A 19698-nucleotide genomic window follows, 5' to 3' on the forward strand; every position below is an offset into this window, starting at 1 on the left:
GTAGTATTTTAGTACTTTCTTGAACAAAAATAGACTAGCGTTGAATGTTCATCGGATTGTTTTACGACAATATCCATACGTTCAAAATCAGGAAAATACCCTAACACATTAAGAGTTTTTATGAAAATAAACATAACTTTTAATTGAATAATCGAATTATGTTGAAATTTTATAGGTGTCTTCTAGAAGCTAAATTCTATACGTGGTTGGCAGGCCAACGAAAATCAAGATTGAGATCATGTTGAATTTGATTCAAAAGATGTTGTTTAGAATTTTATTTTTATTTTTTTATGTTCTGCGTTAAGTGTATTAATTCTTTAAATTTTAGTAGTGCGCATGTTACTTTTTGAAAGTATTTTTTATTTTTAAAAAAATTAATATTGTTTTAAAGAAAACATAATTTTAAAACACACTAAATCCAAATACAAAAACAAATTTGAGCATTCCACGTAGAACTACAAAATGTCGGACTTTGCAGGCAAGTGTGCAGTCAAAAGTTCTTCATTTTGTATAAAAAACAATTGAAGAGACGTGATAACGTTTGTCCTCACATAGAAAAGTCTTAATGGCAAGCTGTCTGTACTTCTTTTATTATTATTATTATTATTATTAACAAATAAACTAAAGGCCGTGGTTTTTTTAATGTAGATGGAGATACAATTCACCGTGGAAAGTTTTACTAGCAATTTTATGGGTTAATAACACCTTTCCTTTTCCTATTGCAAGCAAAAACAAATGGCAACCTCAACCTATGAGGAAGACTATCATCTCCAGTATGCTATGCAACTTTCAAGTGCATCAGTGCTGCCTCTGGTTTTGAAAGCAGCAATAGAGCTTGGTGTGTTTGAGATAATAGAAAAGGCTGGTCCTGATGCCTTGCTCTCAGCTTCAGATATTGTCTCTCAATTTCCCACACAAAACAACCCGGAAGCCCATATTCTGCTAGACCGTAACCTATGCCTGCTCGCAAGCCATTCTATTCTTACTTGCTCGGTGTCCACCAAGAATATTCAGGATGGTCATTCCCAGAGGTTATATGGATTAGCACCTGTGGCCAAATACTTTACCAAGAACCAGGATGGAGGATCGTTGAGTCCCTTTTTAGCTATGATTCATGACAAGGTTATGATGGATATGTGGTAAGAGACTTCATAAGTATTGCTTCTTTCATATATTCTATTTTTGTTGCCGAATTGTTTGTTGCTATAGTTAGTTTGTGATTTTTCTTCTTCTTTCACAATGAAATAACAACAGGTACCACTTAAAAGACGCAGTTCTGGAAGGAGGGATTCCATTTGAAAAGGCTCATGGGATAAATTCTGCAGAATATCTAAAAAAAGATGCAAGATTTTGTGAGCTATTCAGCAGTTCCATGAAAAGTTTCAACGTTACATTTATGGAGACAATTCTGGACATATATGATGGATTTGAAGGTGTAAAATGCTTGGTGGATGTGGGTGGTGGCAATGGTTCTATCCTTAACATGATCATTACCAAGTACGTACCCTGCAATTAAGGGTATCAACTATGATTTGGCTTCAGTTGTGGAAAGCTCACCATCCTACCCAGGTATTGATCTTTTGTTTTGATCTTTTATTTTAACTTATTACATACAAATCGAAAGGATGCTTGCCTATTCTTGAAGTTGAAACGCGACTAGTAGGAAAACTGCATAGATACAGACTACAGTTGTTTGATCATTTACTTAAAGAGTACAAAATTGAGCAGTCTGAACAAGTTTTGTTCTGTAGGAATTGAGCATGTCGCGGGGGACGGATTCGTAACAATTCCGAAAGGAGGAGATGCCATTTTCATGAAGGTAATAAGATTTGATAATAGTGAAGTTTTAACAATTTGTTAGCTACATACCTCTGTTAGGGAACTGAAAATGATATTTTTGAATGAAACAGTGGATAACTCACAACTGGGATGATGAGCACTTGCTAAAACTGCTAAAGAATTGTTATGAAGCTTTACCAGACAACGGAAAAGTTATAGTGGTGGATATGGTAGTTCCAGAAACCCCTGAAACCAATGTTAAAGCTAAAAGCATGCTACAGAATTATTTGTTCATAACAAGCATGAGTCCGCAAGGAAAAGAAAGGACAGAAAAAGAATTTGAAACCTTGGGAAAGGAAGCTGGATTTTCTCATATTCGAGTTGCTTGTTTTGTTTGTAATTTTTCAGTAGTGGAGTTCATAAAAAAATAAGTGCATTATTACTGTTGTAGTTACATCAGCTTACCCAATTGCTCATGTGGTTGCATTTCAGAAGCTGATGATCAATTCTCATAGAACTCAATCTCTAGTGAGTGTAGCTCTTGGTGAGGAAGTAGTTCATAAATGTTGAATGTATTGGAAAATCAATGAATGTTGAATTTATCAGCAGATTATCAAGAGTCAACCATAATTTATTTGTTTAGCTCCGGAAACTGGACTTGGCAGCACAGCAAGTTCTGGCGCAGAAAAGGAAGCCTAAACCACTTCTAGTTTTTTCTGTAGATGATTCTATACCTGATCAGCAAGTGCCCTGGCTGAAATTCGAAGGATGACAGATTTAATATTTCCTCACAGCACCATCCACCGGACTTGTCACAAGAACTGATTGCAAACTAAGATCATTAAGGTAGTCCTGTAAGCAAGACAAACATTTTAGATGGATTATAAATTGGATAATGTAGCTAACAAAATATACCAACAAAATACTTTCCACTCAGAACAACTGCCTCCCCACTCTCAGAACAACTTATGCGCCTTTTGTGATTGACCGTATCCTTTGCCTTCTTGCTAGCTAGCCATTCCATTCGCACATGTTCTCTAGACAGTATCTGCACGAGAGATTTCAACCCCATATTTATGGAGAGAATTCTGGATGTATGGTGGCTTCGAAGGTGTAAAAACCTTGGTGGATGTGGGTGGTGAGGATAGTTCTGTGCTTAACATGATCATTTCTAATTATCCTACCGTTAAGGGTATCTTATACTTATGGTGTTTTTGGATTTTGAAAATTTTGACAGTGTTTTTGATTTTTTAAAGTTTTAACATGTAACAAGTTTTATTATTCTTCGATATCATTCACGTCAGAAGTTGTCAGAATTATATTGTTATGAAGAGGGTATTTGGAAGTAAATTTCAACCTGTTTTTCGTTAAAATTTAAATTTGTTTCGCTTTAAATTAATTTTTGTAGTGTTTTTAGATCATTTTGATATGTTAATATCTAAAATAATTTTTTAAAAAAAATATTTTTTTAATGTTTTTTCAAATAAAAACAGTTGTAAAAAAATTATTACAACACTCTCAAACACCATCAAAACCACAATGGAAAAGTGATTGTAATGTACATGGTAGTTCCAGAAGCCCCTGAAAACAGGTGCTTGTGGTGCTTGTATTTTTCAGTAGTGGAGTTGATCAAAATATGTGATTGCTTAGTGATTAACATCAGCTTAGTGAAGTAGTGGCCGATGTCCCCTAAACTCTGCAATTCTTATAAAATTCTAATCTCTAGTTGCCACAAACACATTCTACAAGATGGGTGTAGCTTTCTTGCTGTTAGATGCATTGGAAAATAAGTGAATGACGAACGTGGAATTTGTCAGCAAGTTAGAGAAAATCATGAACCTGCCAAAATTCATAAAACCAGTTATTAATCAATGACACAGAATTAAAAGTAAAAGTTCAAAACTGACGCTAAGCCACTGACATGTAACTTGTAGTTGCCCCCATCTAAATGGTTACTGTCGCTCTATCTGAATGGTCACATGACTGATATTGTGTTCTCTCTTAATGTAATCTATAACCTTGTCTAGTACCATGTCAGCATCAGCATCAGGCTTGATCATAACATGGCAAGCCAACAAACACTTCCCTACAGTTATTGCCCAAATGTGCAGTTCATGGACGGCAACCACCTCGTCCATTTCGCAGAGACCCTTCTCAAGCGTAGTTGCGTCAATCTCCCTCGGCGTGCTCTCCATGAGAACCTCCAGAATATTCCGTAGCATACTGATTGTTGTGCCCAACACAATAATGGAAAACACAAGGGTGCATATCAGATCAATGATTTTCCACCCTGGCTTATACCATATAATTGCCCCACCAAGCATCACCCCAAAACTCTGAATTGAATCTCCCAATACGTGAAGATAAGCCCCCTGAATATTGAAATTTCGTTGCTTCTTTTGTTTATGCCCACCTTTTGTTTTATTTTCAACTTCTGTGTGACTACTAAGCAGAGGCTCGGCAAGATCTGCTCCATGTGTGTCATGATGCTCGTCATTGTCTTCGGAGTTCCCCTCATGATGGTGGTGATTATGATGTGTGGCTCCACTTAAACTGTTGGTATGGGCATGATCATGATCCTCATGGCTATGGTCATGATCACTGTGGCCATGATCGTGCCCACCATGCCCGTGCCCGTGACCGTGACCGTGATCATGACCCAACAAGAGTGCCATGACAATATTAACCAGTAAGCCAACAGCAGAAACAGCAAACATGAGAGCACCCTGAACTTCACCTGTATCGTAAATAAGTCTGGCAATAGCTTCATACACAAGGATCCCTGCAAGAAGCCATATCATCTGGATGGAAATAAGAGCACCAAGTATCTCAATCCTAAAATAACCATAAGTTCGGCGTGGAGTCGCCTCCCATCCTGATGCCCAGATTGAAAATAAAGAGATTGCAAAAGCTGCAACATCTGATAAAAGATGAGCTGCATCAGTCAAGATCGCGAGACTGTTGGCTTTTATGCCTCCTACAATTTCAACAGCCATGAAGATAAGACAGAGCACAACTGCCCATCCAAGTTTCTTCATAGACGCCCCTCGTTCCTTTGCATCTTTAGAACTGGTTTTAGCATCTGAAAATCCACATGTTGCTCCCGCACAAATCCTACTCCCACCCAGGCTAGTCTTCACAGCTGGAACATCTACATGTATGTCAATTATACGTCCATGTTCTGAATTTCGCACTTCCATCTGAATTTAACCAGCAGCAATAACAAAACTTAGATGAATATTAATATATAAACATATTCAAGGACAAACACGTCTCTAGAGATTATAAGTTCCTGCAGCAATTAAATACAGCACTTTTATCTTGTTGCATATATGCAACCATAGCGTCACACAATACTTCGCAACCTTCAATTCTGATCCTTGAGCATTGGAAGAAAAAAAATCAAAGAAAAGAAAATTTATGCAATTGAACCCCTGCAATAAATCCCTGAAGCAACAGCTTGTGCCATGGTATCATAAACCCATGGACAAAATTAGCGAGTCATAAATCATTTCAGCAATGAATACAAAAATGTCAGTTGCTTCAGCCCATTCTAATATCTTTTGGGGGCTCAATTCCATCAAGGAGTACTTTAAGGGAAACACATTGCTTATAAAATTCTAGAAAAACATTCAACATTGACTCGCAATCAGCATTCGGATTTGGAGCTAATCCGTAACATTAAACGCTGACATAGAGGCATCTATTGAACCAAACCTAATGACCAGCCAACAATAAGCTAAATGTTCGTTGATAAACATACCATACGGTAATTAGATCAATCATTGACAATGAGCAAGCTAACAACCATAGATATTCAAATTAACAAGTTTTGACCTTCAAGCAGAATCCATTCCTCAATCACCACAAATCTTGGAAATATAATCATTAATCACCCAAAGCTCCATAATAAGAACCAGCCACAACACAAACATGGAACAAAACGAGCCCTTGACAATCCAAGATAACAAACCAAACCCGCCATCAAATCCCTCATCCATGATCATTAAAAAAACAAACTTTTTGTTCAGATAAAAAAAAAAACCTTAAAAAACCATTATCCACTTTAGAACAACGAACACAAAAGGCCAAAAAATTGAATGAACAGGACAAATCCACGGGACCCATTGACTAAAACTCCACTAAATGACAAAAAGCAATAAACTTTAATCCAGAAGGTAAATAAATTTTCTTTTAAAGATCCAAGATAAAATAAAATAAAAAGCATTAGATTCCATATCCATAACTAATACCAATCAATAAACAAGAGAGAAAGACAAAGGAAGTACCTTTTGGTCTGCTTAAATTCTAAAGCTTTTTAATGTTGGCAATAGTATCTTTGCTTCAGCTTCTATTATCGCTCTCTCTGTATGACAGATGGAGAGAGCATTACAGCACTAAAGTACTAATGTTTTCTTTCCTTGTGTTTATGTTGCGGGTTGTGAAATTTTTTTTTTTTTCAAGTATTTACAGATGGAGGAAGAGACCACATCATTGGATATTAAAAATGTATTTTATTTGAAAAAATAAAAATGATATTTTTTAAGTATTTTTTATAATTTTAATATGTTGATATTAAAAATAAATTTTTAAAAAAATTAATATATTTTTAAATAAAAAATATTTTAAAAAAGTATTGTAAATGGAATGGTTTTTGTTTTGTAGTTTTTATTTTCCAATTAAGGATTATTTCCTTAAGATCTTCCCCTTTTCTTAGTCAACAGTCACTTCAAATTTTTAATCTTGTTTTGGTATAAATTCTTAATTTTGAAGTTGATACCAAAAGTGCTATGTATCGAATTTATGGATTGATTTAGGTTGATTTGTTTTTAAATGTAATTTCTATATAGGTTTGGTAAATTTTAGTAAATAAACTATTTACTTTCTTACTATGTTTAGACCATCCCGATATCTAAATCTGAAATCTTGTGAAATCTGAAATCATGCAAAAGTTTTGACTTCATGAAACCAATTAGTTTAATTATCTAGTTCGGTTTGTTTCAATTCATTCAAAATTTTGCAACAATACATCCGGTACACGAGGAATCTTGTTCCCCCAATTATCACCACTGATGATAATCCCACTTCAGTAGGGTATTCATCAACTAGCATTTGACTTCATGAATCATTGCATGGCGGACACGATGGAACCAAAAGTTGAATAGAATTCGATTCCCACTTATGAGTTGTGACTAGAGATGGAACACACTACCATAATCCTGGAAAAGTTTGTTTCCCTTCTCATTCTTCATCAATGCTTGCTTGGCTTTGGTCACTCCATTGAGTTTTCCCAACAAATCTTTTAGCACAATGTTACCATCCATCAATTTGGGGTAATGGAACATGAAACAAACCTCATGCTAACTGCAAAATGTGCCTCTAAAGCCAGTTCCAGCAGAGTCTGATCATCATCCTATGAAGGATGAACTTTGGCCATGCTTAGATTCTCGAGTAAAGCTCGAGTCATTCACCAGGATCATAAAATTTATCGTCAAACGGACCGACATTGAAGTTACAGAACTATGAATATAAATCTTTCCATGAATTGCTCCTACAGATTATTCTAAATACAAACATTCCAAAATCAAGGCAAAAATAACAAAGTGAACTACAAGACAACCTTTGTTTTGGGTTCAAGAATAGGAGGATCAACATCAATCCCCATATTAGCTACAGTGCCTGCTATGATTCTCATTGCTGATTCGATGGTTGTGCAATTCAAGTCTGGCAGCTTTTCAGTAGCTATGGCACGCAATTGGTCAATCGTGATCATACCCACTTTCTCGATCTTTGGGTCTTTAGAACCTTTCTCCACTCCTAATAAGAACCAAGATTCAACATCTATATTACAGCAATGACAATTGAATGGCAGATGATATAACTACCAGTCCACAATAACAAACTTGTCTATGGATTAAATGCCAATTTCCTATCCTCACTTTAAGCAGCACCTTTTTGAAGGAGCTAGTCAACAATTTCTCTCTTTCAAAAATGAGATTCTTGGGCATATATTGAATAACTATGTTGAAGCCATATGCATGAAACTTGTATGTTTCCTGACACAATGCTGGTAGCTCCTCTACGTATATATATGGAAACACAAGTTATTTCTAAAGCCTAATTGTCTATAGAGACATCACCAAAAAGAGGCTGGATTAGTAGTAGGAATTCTACTCCAACAAAAAGAAAAGGAAAACAAGGATAATTTTTTTGTTGATGCTCTTGCATCAACTGGAAAATACACACACACACACACAAATGTGTTCATTTTCAGAGTCAGGTATTTGTTTCTAAGTCAAAGAAAACAGAAGTGGTTTCATAATACAAAGAACATAAGTTTTGGTAAGATTTTGACAAGGATAGGTTGCATCTAGGAAGAGTTTCAGCTAAACTCTTCTCTGAGTGAACATCCTATGATAAACATTGAAGCACAACAATGCAGCTCTGGCATCAGCGGTGGTCGAATAAAACTACACATGTTGAAGATGGAAAAGAATTGCTATGGAGCTAATGAGATACAATGTAAAGTGAAACTCCACTTGTCTAATCTAAGATTGCTACAAACATTGAGAATATTACCAAGCACTGAAAGGGGGAAACTACGGAGTCTTTAAGGTAACAATATTGGGGTTTCCCTTCCACAGCTTACTTTTCTATACTACAGAATAATTAACCAAACAAATCAAAATTAGAGCTCATAATGTGAAATGACTCTTTTCCGAAATAGCTTCCAAAACAGACTCAGGCAATTTGGTCAAATATAAGATCCCCCCTTCAAAAACCTAATACAGCATAATTGGTCAATTGGTCAAGGCTCTAGATTTGCTCTCTAAATGTTACCAGTTCGAGTCTCACAAACCTCAGAGCCACTAGAGATTTACATGGTTGTTAACTTCAGGGCCCGTGGGATTAGTCGAAGTGCGCACAAGCTAACCCGAACCCTCATGTTAATAAAAAAAAATTATAGCATTTTTCTTGCTCTAAATTCCCGATCCCAAATTCATTAAATCTCACAAAAATATTGTTGCTGGAACTCCTTTTGGTCTAAAATAATCAAAGAAAAACACAACACATTGAATATGAATGACTTCACTTAAGTGAAAAAAGAACGATTCACATCACCACAAACTCTAACCTAATAACCAAGAAGCTTAAAATGAGAATATTAGCATGTGTATTTTGTGCACAAGGTTACCACCGACTCTTACAAACTCAATTATTACAGCACCTTTCACAACTGCTTATCCTGTGTGCATGCTACAACCATACATGTGTCTCTTAAAGAAGCCTTTAAATAGTTTGATCATTTAACTATCTGCAAACAGCTTGTCCACTCTATTATTCACGTGATATATTTTGTTTGACAGGTATCATAAATGCCTCTCCCTTATAAAACTTGTATAGACATTTTTAGATATTCAATAATTAGAGGCAATCATTCATAGAATTCGATGCACTAAAGTACAAACCCATTGAAACATTGACCTCAGGCTTTAGGAAAACATAACAACTTCGAAAGGTAGGAAATTAGAACAGAAACGGAACATGGCTAGCGGATTAAAAAAAACACATCAAACAGTTGGTGAAAAAAAAACATATGCAAGCATACCTGCAGCCTTGAGCAATAAAACTGAAGCAGGAGGTGTCTTCAAAACGAAAGTAAAGCTTTTATCCTGAATAATAACAGAAGGTCAAAACAAGAAACACCATAAAACCCCCCAAAAACTCAACCCGGTCAAAACTTTGCAAAAAAATGAAATTCTTACGTCATAAACAGTAATCTCAACAGGAATGACATAACCAGCTTTATCAGCAGTTCTTGCATTATAATCCTTACAAAAAGCCATGATATTTACACCCTTTGAACCGAGTGCTGGTCCTACAGGTGGTGCAGGAGTTGCTTTCCCTGCCTCTAAAGCCAACTTTATCAATCCAATCACTGCAACCCCCAAAAAACAAAATCATCACAAAAAACCCAAAAATTGAAACTTTACAAAACAAAAACATAAAGGGAACATTTTTTTTTACCTTTCTTGGCCTTTCCGCCAGGTTTAGGAGGTGCCATTGCAATAACTGAGAGCCTTCTTGGAGCTGTTGAAAGAAGTGGGGAGTGTTTCTTGTCAAAGAATTGAAGAGAAATGTTGGGGTTTGAAGATAAGCTAATGGGAGAAACAAAAAGAGAAGAGGAAAGCTTGATGTTAGCATTGTTCTTTGAAGAAGGAGAAGGAGAAGTGAAGTGATAATGGGTAAAGAGAGTAGAAGAAGCCATTGTGGAAAAGAGAGTGAGAGATCATGAAAAGAGAAGGAAAGAAATGATGTTATAGATAAAACTTGTCATATCCTTTCCATCTTCAATTTGTGTTTGGGCTTGATTTTTTTTTTTTGGTTATTTCTCTCTTCCAGCTTCAGCCTTTTGTAAATGGATTGATATTCATTGGGTTCAAGAGATGTTATCCAGTTTCAAAGGCCCAACCAATGTGATTAAGAGCATGAACTTTTGTTACAAATTAATTCATATATAATTTAAATAGATCCATATATCCTTACTATATAACTGAGTTTTCTTATTTATTGGGTGATATATTAGAGAATTTGATATTATACATACATTAACATTAACACGTTTATTTTTAAAAATAATATTTTTTATTTAGAAATACATTAAAATAATATTTTTTTATTTTTTTAAATTTATTTTTTACATCAGTATATCAAAAAAATCTAAAAACACTAATAATTATTTTGAAATAAATTAAAAAATTATTTTTAAAAAATATATTTTTAAAACACAAAACAAACAAGCTATTAAAAATATAGAGAAAAATTGAGGATTTGTTCAATTGTATAAGGATAGATTAGGTAAATTACAAAAAAAAAAAAAGATACTTCATATGCTATTTACAATTGTCAATTTCTAACATTTAAACCTACTTGATAAAAGAATAAGTGTTACATCAACAAGTATAAGTATACATAGATAAATAAAATCAATGTAGACATACATTAAAAAAAAACTAGAAATAAAAGTAAGTAATTTTTAGAAGCACAACCTACACAAATTTTAATTTTTTAAAGTTGACGTGACTATAAATAATTTAATTTTAAAAATTTCAAAAGCTAAGAGATGTTATGCTCTCAACCATGCAATCTTTTTCAAATTTTAAAAGGTTTTAATAGGAATAGCACAACTTGGTTGCAAGTTATGTTATTTTATTAATTTTTTTAATTATAATAGTTTATAAATTATTTTTATTAATTATAAATTAATGAGAAAAAATCCGATTATTATAGTATATTTATTTTTGTATTTAAAAATGTTTTTATGTTTTAAAATTAATATAATATATTAATATTAAAAATAAATTTAAAAAATAAAAAAATATATTTTAATATATTTAAAAAAAACTATACGGTAACAACCATGAAATATCCAATCAGCTACGAAATGTCATTTATCATAGATGTCATGTCACCGTCACTTCACCTTCCCTTCTACAAGTGAAAAGGGTTGCCTTATCGATAATGGCAAACAAGCGTCCATTTGAAGGAGATGTTAGAAATTCTTTAAGCGGCACGCTCACGGGGTCGGCAGTTTGGTAGCGGACAGTAGCTGACAGTAGATATTTTTTAAAATATTTAAAAATATATATTTTTATTTTAAAAAAATTATCTTTCATATCAAAACAATTCAACAATATATAAAAAAAATTAAATTTTTACCTAACAACGTTGAGGTGATGTTCCCGAAAGCTACCTAAGTTTTGTCTCACGTACTCCCAAATATAATTTTGAGTGTTTTTGTACTCTAGCATAGAAAAATAAATAAAAAAATAATATGGTGTAAAAAATATTTAGATAAAAAATACAGTATAGAGAATTCAAAATTTATGACTTTTTTAATTGTAAAATTGATGAATTTAACATTTCATAACTATAGAGGATAGAGAGAAAGAGAAAAGAAAAGAAAAAAAGAAAAATTGGGGTCAAAAAGAAAAATTAGACTTAAAAAAATACCTAACAAAAAAAATTAAAGTTAAATAAAAAAACATTGAAAAAGAAAATGCAAATTGACTCGGGTTAACTTGACCAACCCGCTCTTAAAATAACAAAACAATAAGAGATGCAAAGAAATGACAAAACTTAAAGTCAAGTAATTTAATGCAAAATGATGAAATTAAAAACATTAAAAAAATTAATGAGTCCACCTATATTAACTCGATCAACCCGCCACTTGTGACATGAGACCAAGTTAAAACAAATTAGACTTTTAAAAAAAGCACCTAGCAACAAAGACCAAAGTTAAATAAAAAAAAAATACTAAGAAAATACAAGTTAACTCGGGTTAATTTGACTAACTTGCTCTCAAGATAACCAAGTATAAAGAAAAGTGAAAAAATCACATAGCTTAAGGGCCAAAAATTTAATATAGAATGATAAAATTATATAAAAAAATAAATTTATTAAGAAATTTGAGTTATTTATGGTTAACTTGATTAACATATTACATGAGATATGAGATCAGGATAACACAACAAAAAAATAAAATAGAACAAACAATGAAGTTAAGGGCTTAATAATAAAATGCCAAATTATGAATTTTTTTTAAAAAATTAATTTTCAATAAAGGATTGCCATGTTGGAAGGCAAGCACGAAAAAAATAACAAAATAAAATATTCAATCATAAAACAATTAAAATCCAAACAATGCAAACCAAATATGATATAAAAACAAAATGATAGAAAATCCTCAAGGGCTAAATTCCAAAAAAACTGAGAAAATGATTAAGAAAAAAAATAATCGAAAGAATAAGGACCAAAACTAAATATAAAATCAAATGAAATTAAATATTTAAGGATAAAATTGAGAAAAAAGATAAATAAAGAAAAGAATAAGAATATAGTAATCAAAACAATTATGAAAAAAAAAATGGATTATGAAAACAAATGCAACAAAATCGAGGAAAAAATTGCAAAAAAAATAATAAGAAGAAAAAAGTATAAAACATAGAAATAGAACAATCAAAAGTAGAGGGACCAAATTGGATTAAAAAATAAAATTGAATAAAATGTTCAGGAATGAAATAAAAAAATTCTTACAAAAAATCAAAAGCCAAATAAATAGTGATTAAAATGAGGGTCAAAATTGATCAAATCACAAATCAGAAGACACAATTGTTTTTTTAAGGTCAAGCTCGAATTTATAGGGAATGAAAGAGAGAAGAGAGGAGAAAGAAAAAACTCCACCCCGACCCAATCATACCTCCTTCATCAACATGCGTCATACTGCTAGAAAGAGTACGACTCGTCCCTCCCAACATCACCACAAAAGCAAGTTTTTGGTAACCAGAAAAGGGACCTCACGTGCCTCTTGAATGGCATAGAGGCCATTACTCGCTGAGCGTACGTTGCCCGTGTCAGTTTTGTTTTTTAATAATATTTACTAAAACACGCTCAATGGTCAATAATTTAATGGCAAATGATAAAATTAAAAAAATAATAAATTAACTTGTGACCCAAGATATGAGACATGAACAACTTAATAAAAAGAAAAGCAAAACAAATCACAAAGCTCCAATAAGTCAATGTCAAATGAAAAAAAATGAAAAAAAAAACACCAATTTTTAAGAAGGATTTTAAAAAAGACCAAACTTAAACCAAGTTCATCATAGAAACTGGTGGACCAAGTCATGAGACTGAGATTACCTTGTAAAAGACAGACACAAAAAAATTACAAAGCAAAATTCTAAATCATAAAAGAAAATTAAATTAAATTAAATTAAAACAATGAGGACTAAACCATGCACAAAAAATAATTGAAATAAACTAATGAGGGATTAAATTGAAAAATAAAATAAATAAAGAAAAGGATAAAAAAAGAGCAATAATAAATAATGGGACCAAAATTGAAAAACAGATAAAATTAAATTAAATTATAAAATCAAAAATCAAAAATATATTAATATGAAGGATAAAAGAATAAGGATCAGATTGAATACAAAAAAAATCTAATGAAATTAAATGATAAGGGATAAATTAAAAAAAAAAACTTCAAGAAGCATTAAAATAAAAAAAATAGAAATCAAAAGAATAAGAAATAAATTCAAAAAAAATGCATTCTGGAGGATATAACTAAATATTTAAAGGCTTTGCACGAATACCGAGGCCCAGGAGAGAGAAAAGAAAGGGAGGAGGAAAAAACTCCATAATTGCTGAACCTCCGCCATCCTGACCAAATATGTCACTCCAACAGTTGCGTCGTTATTTAACAAGTCGAATGAGACGACGGTTAGAAGCTTTTGGCTACCGGAATACACCTCATGCACCTTTAGAATGACGCACTCAAGCACCTTTACAATGGCGCACGGGATGTTGACGCGTGAACACGTGAACAACATGTGTCAGTCTCTTTAATTGATATATTAACATTTTAATAATGCAAATTACTAAATAGGATTCAAGGGCATAAAATTATTTCAAAAAAACCAATTTGCAAAAGAAAAAAAGGCCCTCCCGAGCCAGCCTTATTTTTTTAAGTCAAAGGTTATATACATCATTTTACTATGTAAAAATTGTGTAAAGATAAAAAAAAAAAAAACCCTTATTTGCTAGGTCAATATTTTTAAGCTTTGAAAGATTCAATCATTAATTATTAATTAATTGTGCAAATAAATGCAAAAAAATACAAAAGCTCTTGTACGAAAGGCCATCTTTTTTAGCTTTCGAGGGCAACAAAATATTTTAGAGGAGAGCATGAAATAACCTATCCCAAACATTTCAATCCAATACACAATCATCAAAAACCCCAAATCAATTCATCAATTTCTTTTAGAAGTACGGCATAAGTTGTTTACGTAACAAAACCATCTCAAACATTTTATCATCATGATTTTTAACTTATTTTTTATTTACTTAATAAATTGTATTTTAACTCCCTTAATTTATTTATTTTATTTTTCTTTTATATTTCCCTTTACGAGCTGAAACCTTTTCGTTTGATTAATTTAAGGGATCTTATTTCTCCAAAATAGAAAAAAAAATACAGAGAGATATTAGCTATCACTTAATTTCGTTGGGATCCTTTTCGTTTGATCAATTAATTTAAGGAGATCTTTTGCTTATTCATTAGTTGCTCATATAAGCATGAGAGAGGTTCCCATCTGTGTTCCACCACAAATATATATTTTTTTTTTTATCATTTACTCTTAGTAAAAAGGATATTTAGATTAGGGTTATTTTTTAAAATATTTTTTATTTAAAAAAATATTATTTTGTGTTTTTTAAAATTTATTTTTAATATTAGTGCATCAATAATCTAAAATATTAAAAAAATATTAATTTAAAATAAAAAAAATATTATTTTTTTAAAATACCTTTAAAATATAAAAACAAATAAATTAAAAACCTCTCAAGTTTTGTGATGACGTGGCCAACCACAAAGCTCAGGAGGGGATAACTCCTCAATCACTAGCTAGGCATAACTTTATCAGTCGCGCACTTCACTAGCTCAGGATTGTCATTTACGTTTCTTAGTAATTTTGCTGCCTTTGATTGATGTTTGAGAGAGACGTAAAGGAAGTGGAGGATAAAGGATGTTTGTCGGTGTTTGATCCTCCTCTTTGCTTTTTAAAATTATAGTTTAAGAATGTAATAATGGTTATTTTTTTAAATAATTTATATTTTAAAATATTTTAAAATAATATTTATTTATTTTTAAATATTATTCTTGATATCAGCACATTAAAATAATATAAAAATATTAAAAAAAATATTAATTTAAAATAAAGAAAAAAATAAATAAAATTTAATATTTTTTAAAAATATTTTTGAAATGTAAAATCAAACATAGATATAAATACTATTATAATTTTTGACATCCTATTCTTTACAAGGTTTTAGCTAACGTTTATTATTGTTGTTATTTAAAATTCTCGAATTAAATATGCTTTAGAGGTGTGTTTCTGGTCAAGATGCGTCTAAAATGGACCTTTAAGATAAAAAAAAAAAAACCTGGCCTTGATTTTTGGATTAGTGATATGCTTGAGAAATTATTGTAGCAGATGATACGTTGTCATTTGTATCAAATTAATTTTGTTTTGACAGCCATTTTTAATCATTTTTGGGATTTATTGAGTTTTGTTTATATAGTTGTAGTGCTAATTGGCCGATAACTTTAGCCCTTGAAAATACTTAGTTTTATTAATTATTCTTTTTATAAAAAGAAATTTATTTTGATTTTATTGATTTTTATTTTTAAAATATTTATAATACAATAAATATTGTTCAATAAATAGTAACCTAAAAAATTGACATTATGTCAAGTGTAGGAGCATTATTTCTCCTCGTGCATGAGTGCTATGAAATTATTGTTCATAAGAAAATAATTAATAAAAGAGACAAACTTCATAGAAGTTCTCGGATTTTGAGGACGGTTTTGATTAGGTCCCTAGCTTAAGTTAGATCCTTAATGCATCCATGAATTCTTAATCATACCCTTCTCTAGCTTTTAATGAAGAAAGCTATTACATAATCACATAAAGACCACACAAATGTTATTTTCTTCACGCGCGCACACGCGATATAGGCCCTAACATAATTACATTTCTTCATATAGTCTGTTCTATCATGCATACATGGAGGATTTCAGCAAATTAAAGGGTTTTTAAAGGGGCAAAGAGAAATCACATGATTTTGAAATGATTACTTAACCATTTCGTTAGCTTAAAGTAATAAAAGGATCTAATTGAAAATCTATTGATATGCCGGGGACCTAATTGAAATAAAAAAAGATTATTTGAGATCTACTGGAAACTACTCTTATAGGTTGGGTAGCTTTTTGAGCTTTGTCCTAATAAAAATAATCAGTAAAGGCCCCTCGGCCGCCTCCAGTTTGGTTGCCAAGTCCATTTCATAATCTCCGCTGGATCTTATCTGTAGGACAGGAGGAGGTCTTTTCCCTGGAGGATGCTTTATTAAAAGAAAAATATTTCGGCTGCTTGCCAGAGAGAGACTTTTCCTTTTTCTGATTCACAAGGGACCCAAGCTGAGCAATCTACGCCTCATCGTAGATTTCAATTGAAGGAGAATTTAATTTATTGACATTTCTGTTCAATTTGGGTGGCTAATAAGCCAATAAATAAATTCCATACGACGAAGTTATTATGTTGACATTTCTGTTGAAGATTTCAATTTATTTCTATCTTCTTTCTCCAATTTAATAAAGATTGTGTTTATCTCTAATGTTAACTCCAACATGTTCTATCATATTATTATTATATAAGAAAAATGTCAATTTTTGTTTTTGCTTCTCTCATCAAACTTGATCCTTTTTGGAATTGCAGCAGCTTTTTTTTATATATTTTTTAAAATGTATTTAGTTTAAAAAAATATCAAATTAAAATTTTTTAATGTTCCTCCATAATTTTAATGTGTTAGTGATAAAAATATAAAAAATATAAAAAATTTATTTAATATATTTTCAAGTAAAATATTTTACAACATAATCCCAAACATACACTTAAATTTAAAAGTAACATTAAAAGTTGAAATTTATTTCAAATTACAAAAAAAAAAGTGAAAAAAAGGTTAGAATAAAGACTTCAATATTAATTATTTTATATGGAAAAACTATCTTATTCAAAGCCCAAATTATAAATCACTTTCTCAAATTTCACATCCATCACGTCCTACGATTAAATAAAACAATTTTTATATAGATATTTATATTTTGAAGTTTAAAAGAGTTTTTTTTACTTCAAATTAATTTTTAATTTTTTCATATTATTTTGATGTCCGATATTAAAAATAAAATAAAATATAAAATATAAAAATATTATTTTTATATATTTTTAAATAAAAAACATTTTAAAAATATAATAACTAATCATGATACGGAATAGACTTTTAATATATAATGGGATTTGATGTTCACATGATCATTTTGGATTAAAAATACATTAAATAAATAAATATTTTATTGTAAATGTATCTAGATAGTCGAAAGTTTGCGCCAACAAGCTTTTAAAACTTTTTAAAAAGTAGGACCACCATATTATATTTTTTAAAAAGAAAACATGGTTTCCTTGGAAGGCACTGAGTAAAATAATAATAACAACAAGGATAGGAAGACGTGGAATTGTCTTCTCTGCCAACTTTTTCAGCAGGCCATAAAGATTGCCTGACCACTTGCTTAAATCGTAGTTTCCTATGATATTTCTCTACCCCTTGAAGTGTTCCTCTCCATTATAAACCCTACCTAGCCAGTCGCTTCCTCTTCTTCTTCAACTTCAAGCCTCCCTTCACCCCCCTCGGAAACTAAAAATAAAAATGGGGATCTCCTTTGTTGCAGTGAAGATGCCAAAATGTTTTGGTCTCCAATTTCTTCTAGAGTTCCTAACTTTCATCAAGTTGTTGTTTCTATTGACTCTCAGCAATCTACTTATGTCCAGGCCACTTCGACGACCTTATAACACTGATCTAGATCAACATCCCACAGAGGATTATGTTCTTGTAATGGGTGAACTAAGTCCATCACCGATTCCAGTCCCAGTTTCCGTTCTAACAAGGCTGATCAAGAAGAAGCTTCCAGTGATGACATTCAGCAGCTTGCTTGAAAGGTTAGTGAAGCTTGAAGATGATCACGAGAGCATGTGTCCTGTCTGCTTGGATTGTATTCAGGAAAGAGATGAAGTCAGAGAACTATGCAACTGTTCTCATGTGTTTCATATGAAGTGCCTGGATAGTTGGGTGGATCAAGGCCAGGTTACCTGCCCAACTTGCAGGTCCATGCTGTTTCCAAAGAAAATGGAAGCTGCTGAAATGTTTATATTTGCTCATGATGATTCTGCTATGGTTGAGCAAGTTAGCTAAAGTTATCTCCATCTACAGCTCTGTAAATGAACTTCCTCGATCTAATTTATGATACGCTCTTTGTTTCTGTGCTTGTCTGATTTTCAATTTTCAATTTTCAATTTCCTCATCCTCTACAGTCTACAGGGATAGATCTTATCAGACTTTCACCAATCAAATGAACTAGCATGGCCCCTCAAGGTCTGAAAAGTTTAGCAAAATTGGCGTCATCCAAGATTCCAAAAAAAAGAAATTATTAGGAAATTGATCTTTGGAAATAGACATGTTTGTCACTCAACAGTCATGCGATTCTCAATTTGGTCCCCAAACAAATAAATTCTCAATTATATCCCCTGTTTATCAAACATTACCCAATTAATCACATCATTAAGATTTATGACAAAACAACATCATTTTCAGACAATTAAGTCCTTCCTGTAAATGATTTCAAAGGGAAAAAGTATTAATTTGAGGGTTAATAGGTGATGGTCAATATATAAGAGACCTGACTAGAAATTATTTTGATTGAGGATCAATTGAGAATTGGGAGATATATATGTCCTTTTTTGTGTGTTTTATGACACAAAGATACGAGCCAAAACTACAATAACTATTGGGAATAAATACATAATATTTAATTTTTAATATTCATGCAAATCTACTTCTCAAAAGGTTTTTATAATCTTTTATATAAAAAAACTAAAAAATCCCAATAAAACTCAATAAAATAAAATAAAATAGGATAGTTATTTTCTTTAAATAGAAAAACTAGAAAAATGTAATTATACTGAATAGAATATGAAATCCACCTCTAAACTAGTTTCCTTCTAAAATAAGAGGAATGAAATAAGAGACTAAATATAGTAATAAAAACCGTATTTCATTGATATTTTAAGTTTTTCTCTCCATTTTATTATTTAAATTTTAAAAAATAGAAAATACATTCCTTTGTGGAAAGCTAGAAGAATTTTTTCCACTGAAAAAACTAAAAAGCATTCAAAATTATAACTATTTGTTATAAAAAATTAAAATTTGTAATCGTCATCTTAAGTTTTTAATTGGGAAAACCTAACG

The 19698-nt window shown here is 31.5% G+C and overlaps 4 protein-coding genes across 4 annotated transcripts; 2 read left to right on the top strand and 2 right to left on the bottom strand.

Moving 5' to 3' along the window:
* Nucleotides 1-667: 667 nt before the first annotated feature.
* Nucleotides 668-2387, top strand: LOC133703911 (caffeic acid 3-O-methyltransferase). Its single transcript, XM_062128649.1, is given in 5 exon segments — nt 668-1139; nt 1255-1504; nt 1506-1569; nt 1752-1819; nt 1911-2387. Coding segments are annotated over 5 exon segments (1086 nt in total). The 5' UTR covers nt 668-735; the 3' UTR covers nt 2211-2387.
* A 1213-nt stretch (nt 2388-3600) lies between these two features.
* LOC133703390 (metal tolerance protein 1-like) lies at nt 3601-6217 on the bottom strand. The gene is made up of 2 exons (XM_062127875.1): nt 6069-6217; nt 3601-4979 (listed from the first exon to the last, which is right to left on the bottom strand). Exon 2 carries the CDS (start codon nt 4977-4979, stop codon nt 3732-3734), a length of 1248 nt encoding a protein of 415 aa, XP_061983859.1. The 5' UTR covers nt 6069-6217; the 3' UTR covers nt 3601-3731.
* A 1074-nt stretch (nt 6218-7291) lies between these two features.
* LOC133703191 (large ribosomal subunit protein uL11c-like) lies at nt 7292-10129 on the bottom strand. Its single transcript, XM_062127649.1, has 4 exons — nt 9808-10129; nt 9546-9718; nt 9389-9452; nt 7292-7596 (listed from the first exon to the last, which is right to left on the bottom strand). The coding sequence occupies exons 1-4, from the start codon at nt 10046-10048 to the stop codon at nt 7388-7390; spliced, it is 687 nt and encodes a 228-aa protein (XP_061983633.1). The 5' UTR covers nt 10049-10129; the 3' UTR covers nt 7292-7387.
* Nucleotides 10130-17922: 7793 nt separating this feature from the next.
* Nucleotides 17923-18718, top strand: LOC133702968 (E3 ubiquitin-protein ligase ATL59-like). Its single transcript, XM_062127339.1, has one exon. The coding sequence runs from the start codon at nt 18103-18105 to the stop codon at nt 18643-18645; it is 543 nt and encodes a 180-aa protein (XP_061983323.1). The 5' UTR covers nt 17923-18102; the 3' UTR covers nt 18646-18718.
* Nucleotides 18719-19698: the final 980 nt, after the last annotated feature.

Source organism: Populus nigra, chromosome 9 (genome assembly GCF_951802175.1).
Source record: "Populus nigra chromosome 9, ddPopNigr1.1, whole genome shotgun sequence".
NCBI classification, from domain to species: Eukaryota; Viridiplantae; Streptophyta; class Magnoliopsida; order Malpighiales; family Salicaceae; genus Populus; species Populus nigra.